The sequence below is a fragment of the Cannabis sativa genome, chromosome 5 (genome assembly GCF_029168945.1).
Source record: "Cannabis sativa cultivar Pink pepper isolate KNU-18-1 chromosome 5, ASM2916894v1, whole genome shotgun sequence".
NCBI classification, from domain to species: domain Eukaryota; kingdom Viridiplantae; phylum Streptophyta; class Magnoliopsida; order Rosales; family Cannabaceae; genus Cannabis; species Cannabis sativa.
Genome location: NC_083605.1, coordinates 68,931,632 through 68,937,342, shown reverse-complemented (window position 1 = coordinate 68,937,342; position 5,711 = coordinate 68,931,632). Strand labels below are relative to the sequence as shown.

The window sequence follows — 5,711 nt, the reverse complement described above, 5'->3', positions numbered from 1 at the left end:
TTAATTAAGAAAATGAATTTGGTCATAGTCAGCTCACAATGCTTGGAACCTGCATTACTGAAGTTTCCTTTACCTGCTGCAATATTCGATCTTGGTAAATAATTTTTGTAAGCCTATTGAGGCACGGTAATTATATTAGTCTTCCTCTTCTAATGTATAGATAGTTTTTAATATATACTTTAGTTTATTTAATGGAGTGCAAAAAAAACAAAACTGTATTGTATTGCTTTTGTACTATAGTAATATGCTTTATAAAGTGTTCCAAATGTACACATACTAAAAATTGTGTCAACTGACTTTCAATTATGCTATGAAGGATTTAAGGAACAGATTCTTGAACTGTTCTGTTCAGTCTCAAATCACAAATGCATTGTCTTCCTAGTTTTACATAATAACTTTAGTACTTAATAAGAAAAGTTATGGGGGCGTTTGCCTGATTAAGTGATGGAGGAAATGGGTCAAATTTTGCAAGGAATGCTTGGCAACAGCTTGCTGAAATGATCGAGGAGACGGCTATGGAGCGTTATAGCTCACTTCTTTCAGAAAACATTCCTGGGGTGCATACAAGATGAATCTGGTGTAAGCAATCTTCTGTTTTGTATTTTAATACTTCCTAGTCAAAAAACATTTAACTCCTCACTTTTGTCACCCTAGAAATCAGAAAATCCATACTCCAAAAAAGACTTAGGAATAGGATAGTCCATTAGACACTGTATAGCACTAATTTAATTTCATGTAAACAACAACGAGCTACAAGTAATAAGCTTCCAATGGTCTTCTGCTAATAGTTAGCAGTACATAAATCCAATATCACCAACACCGAGTATCGACTTCTATAACAAGGTTTCTACAATTTTCAGATTGCTTCTTTGTATCATGTTTTCTTCTTCATTTCTTTAAAGTTACTAACTTAATATTCAACAAGGAACAAAAGAAAAGGGCCTAGGGGTTAGCTGACATTTAAGTTGTACCATATCCCCTTCCTAAAGTAAGTTAGTGAAGCTCTTCACATACCTCCAGGCAGATAAGATACGATGTGTTAGCTCTTATTCAGAATTTCATTCTTTTAGCTGGGCCTTGATCAATGATCGGATCAACGGAAGGTGGTTGTCGTGCCTCCCCAGCTTGCTGGGTTTCAGGGCCATTTTCCGATTCTGAGTTTGTAAGGGGGACGTAGCCTTCTGGAAATGGTGGCGGTGGAGGAGCTGGCGGTAGCTGCATAAATGTGAAGTGGCCTCTTAGAATCAGATTTGTTATGACAGTAATAACTGGACACAACAAACTGCCGTTTATATAATAAATATATAAATACACTAAGTATTAGAAACACATGTAATGCATGTTCGCAACTAAATCTAATACAATTCAATTATATTTTTTAAATATATACAATTTAATCTAATTTTAAATTTATTTATAAAAAAAATATCTAATTAATTTTATTAAACAATAAAATAAGTAAATAAATTTATATATTTTAAATAATATAATTAATAAATTTATTGTAAAGTTAATTAAAAAATAGAATTAGCATTTAATTCAAATTAAAACTAAAATTTATATAAAAAAAAAATAATTATCTAATTTTGTTAATATTTTTAAATTAAATTTAAATCTTCAAAATTATTTTTTTCCAAAAAAAAAAATAATTAATCAATTGATTTAAGAGTTAATTTTAACCATTACTTTAAGGGGGCGTTTGGTACGAGGTGTTCAAAATAATTTGATTATAGGGAATATTATGAAGGAGAATATAATTATAGGGAAATGTGTAAACTGTGTTTGGTTGTGTAGGGTAATATGTAATCATATTCCTGTTAATTAGATTAGACTGTTTGGTTAAGTACAAGAATCTTATATATTATTTTAAAAAATAAAAATAAAAATATTTTTTATATATTTATTTAATGTTAATTATATATAAAAATAAAATAATTATTTATTAAAAAAATTTATTTATTAATTAGTAAATATTAAATTGGGGAATCACCCCATATACTATTTTTTTAACTTTTTTTTTTTTTTTTCAAATTTACGGTTTAGGTTTCTAAAGTGGTTGCAGCGCAAGTTGCAATATGGGTTTCTATACGATTTTTGTTGCAATTTAAGTTGAGTTGCAATATGGATTTCTATGTATAATTTCATAAAAATGCAAAAAAAAAAAAAATGTTTTGAAGTGTAATAATGAAAAAGCCCCTATTAAATTTTATTTTATTTTTCATTAATTAAATTGAATATTTCTATATATTTTATCACTATATTATTATTATTTTTTTGCTACGTCATTTATGTGTACACCATCCGCATAAAATTTATGTATAATAAATATACATATATTATTGCTAATAATATAAAAAAATAACTCAGTTAAAAAAAAACCGATCTCGCAAACTAAATATATATCGTAATATTTTATTTATAATAAATGATAATATTATTGGTATTTAAATTTATTTATTAATTCAAAAATATTATTTAAATTAATATAATAGAAGGTAATGATTAAATCCTACCATTTTTTAAAGTATCAACATTACCCTCCTCAAGGGTAGTTATATTACTAAGGGAATAACATTCCAAGGCTAAACACTCAAAACAAACAAGGTAATGTTTCACATTACTATTCCCTTGTTAGCATTAACTCATTCCAAACACCCCCTAACAGGAAAATTAAAAAAAAAAAAAAAAAAAACCGTTAACTTTTCCGTTAAATAATCACAAACAATGTAAGAGAGATATTATACACGTTGTAATTGGATGGGATGCATACAAAAATGTAATAAATACACAAAAACATGTGTCAAATAAATATAAATATTATTAGGGAATCATAATTTTCTTTTTTATCAAATCCATAAATATTCATCAGACACATTTTTGTGCATTTGATACATTGACTACACCGATTTTCACGCGTTTACAGAATTATCTTTAATCAAAAATAATGTAGAATTTTTAAAGAAATATCTTGAGTCCATGACATTCCTTCACGATATGCAGATAAAACAAATGTTAAAAAGCATACAAAAACTCATTCTCATGTCTCAAACCTAGCAAATGGCAATGTGGATTTAAGTTTACCCAAGTTCAGTGTTAACTCTAGACAAACCAGTAATCAATTGATGGGATCTTAACAAACCAAAAAGCAACTGCTATCAATTCAAGGACTTTTCCCTTAGGTACATTTGGTCTACTGTTATGTTCTTAAAGCATTTTTCCACAATTATGGTAGAATGTACATTTTTAGATGAATGATAACTACCTTGCCTTGTGTTTATAAAAAAAAAGAAAAGAAAAGAAAGATAACATACCTTGCGTTGTAAAGTTCCAATAATATGATCAATTCGTTTTACATCTCTAAAATCAATTGCCTCTTTGGCAACCTTTGGTTCCAAAGCTGCACTGTCATTTTCGGAATCAACTGCATCAGACATAACACGAGTGAGTATTAAAATTTACAATACAGAACTGTTAATACCTTTGGGAATTCTACCAGTTGCCAAGGCCCAAGATTAAAACGTCCTTAGTCCAAAACAGCAAAGCAAAGTACCAGTTGAGCTCATTACTTGCTATACTAATATTCAAAATCACAAAAATATACAGATGCATAGCACAGAACAAGTATCATCAAACTAAATTAAAACATTTATGAACCCTTTCAAATACCTAATAAAAAAGGTGCAAAACAAGTTAATAAGATGATGTACCATATCCTATCTTCTCTGACTTTGAGGCAGCTGTTGTAAAGGCCTTTGATATGTAGTACAGAGCACGCCCCTGCATCATCCATAGACAATCCACATTAAACATATTGTCTTCTAATTTCGAAATACTCTATGAAACTGTTATGTAGTCTTCCAAAATGTCCATTTTTTCAAAACTAAAAGAACACTAACAATTGAATCGAGACAACTTCAAATTACACCCTTCTTCCACACACATGTTGAAAGTTGCAGGATTGGAAGTTACCCGTGATAGTGTTGTGCCTCAAAGAAATCATTTTCAGTTATAAAGATATAATAAGAATACAACATAACTCTGAAAGAATAAAGCACCTACAACTCGAGCAGCGAAAACATTGCAAAGCTGTGGTGCTTGGTAAATCGACCCATCCAGAACATAATAAGTCAGCATCAGTGTAACTTTCTCAGGTCCATCCCTCTTTTGCTTACGGAAAACGAAAAGGTGAGGCTCCATAACTTCACTCAACATGAATTCTATGCCAGTCATTTTCCTGTGATCCAAACAAATTACCGTCATCATCAACTCTATTTTGACCCAACAAGTTGGAGTCAATCTCAAGAACTAAAAGATCTAGATCATATTAATGGAATGCTAAAGTTATAAACATTTTCTCAATATAACAAAAGATTATAGGATTAATGAGTCTCAAATTAAACCAGAGAATCAGAAACATTATGCTCCAAATATTCATATTGACCCGAATTGAAAAATCCCAAGACAAGTTTTAGATTACCGGCTTCCAGATAAGTTCATATCACTAAATACAAATGTCTATATAATTCAAAAGTTTCCGTTTTTCCCTTCCATAATAGAAATTCCCTTCGCATCAAACCCAATTTTCAAAATTTCAGCAATTAACTGGAAATTTACAGAGTGAAAACAAAAAAAAAAATAGAAGAGTTGAAGAAATTACGAGAGTTGGGAGAAGTCGAGGGGGTGAATGGAGCGCATTCGGAGCTGTTCATTGTTGCAGGTATAGTCGTAGAAGGGGGATAGAGCGAAGTAATCGAAGACAAGGTTGCGATCCAGCGGATATGAGTTGAGCCATAGTTGGTCCCTGAAGCATATTCCGGTCATGTCTGTTCCCGGTGGAGGTGGCGCTACAGGTGGACCACCTTCCATACCCGGCACCCCCACTGGTGGCGCTGCCATTTTTGTTACTGAGACTATTCCTCGGGTGCTTGATCAAAATAAATTAAAATTTACTGAATGATTTAGGGTTTGTTCGTACTGGAATCAAGTACTATTTTTTCTTTTGTTTTGGGCCTCTAATAGCAGTAAAAAATTCTAGATGCACAACAAATGAACATTTTTTCTTTTAAAGAATGGTTGATTAGATAGAAAAGATAATCACCCAAACTAATTATAGACAAAAGTCTACTTATAGGCCGAAAAATTACAAGTTTTTACAGTATTATAAAATAAACAGCCAACAAAAAAAAAAATCTTTCATAAAATATGGAATAGTTCTCAATTTTTCACCTTCCCAACTTAGGGTCTATATCATTGATAGAATTAATCATTACCTTAAAATTACTTTCCACAAGATAAACTTGTAGCCTCTATCCTTCGCCACTTCCAAAGCTAAACAAATACGGGTAGCCTCACCACAAAGTACATATGAAATATTCAATTTTGTCGTATTCACTCAAACCACCTTACTCCGGTCTCTAGCAACAACTACAATACACATGTGCTCCACTCTTACTTTAACGTCACAATTCACTTGAGTCAATCTTAAGGAGGAGGGGTCCACACAATGCATTAAATCAGAGGCGGGGAAGGGATAAGGGAATCTATATAATCTGCGTAAGAGTGAAGAATAGAGTCAATACATTGATTCACATTATTCATCATGTTATTATGTACTTTATCATTCTGAATCCGCCAAATCATGTCAATAACAATAGATGCATAAAGGAAGATCTCATATGCATTTATGCCTTTGTGCTTAAGGCTCCAAATGA

At 31.0% G+C, this 5,711-nt stretch overlaps 1 protein-coding gene across 3 annotated transcripts; it reads right to left on the bottom strand.

Annotated features, from left to right (window-relative positions):
- Positions 1-204: 204 nt before the first annotated feature.
- LOC115717035 (mediator of RNA polymerase II transcription subunit 6) lies at positions 205-5,082 on the bottom strand. 3 transcript variants are annotated; one of them, XM_030645973.2, is made up of 6 exons: positions 4,658-5,082; positions 4,060-4,234; positions 3,708-3,777; positions 3,312-3,421; positions 1,015-1,215; positions 205-552 (listed from the first exon to the last, which is right to left on the bottom strand). In XM_030645973.2, the coding sequence occupies exons 1-5, from the start codon at positions 4,894-4,896 to the stop codon at positions 1,051-1,053; spliced, it is 759 nt and encodes a 252-aa protein (XP_030501833.1). In that variant the 5' UTR covers positions 4,897-5,082; the 3' UTR covers positions 205-552; positions 1,015-1,050. The 3 variants fall into 3 exon arrangements, with proteins under 3 accessions (XP_030501833.1, XP_030501835.1, XP_030501834.1); XM_030645975.2 differs by having other exon boundaries at positions 205-609; positions 4,658-5,075; XM_030645974.2 differs by having other exon boundaries at positions 205-613; positions 4,658-5,074.
- Between the last annotated feature and the right edge of the window lie 629 nt (positions 5,083-5,711).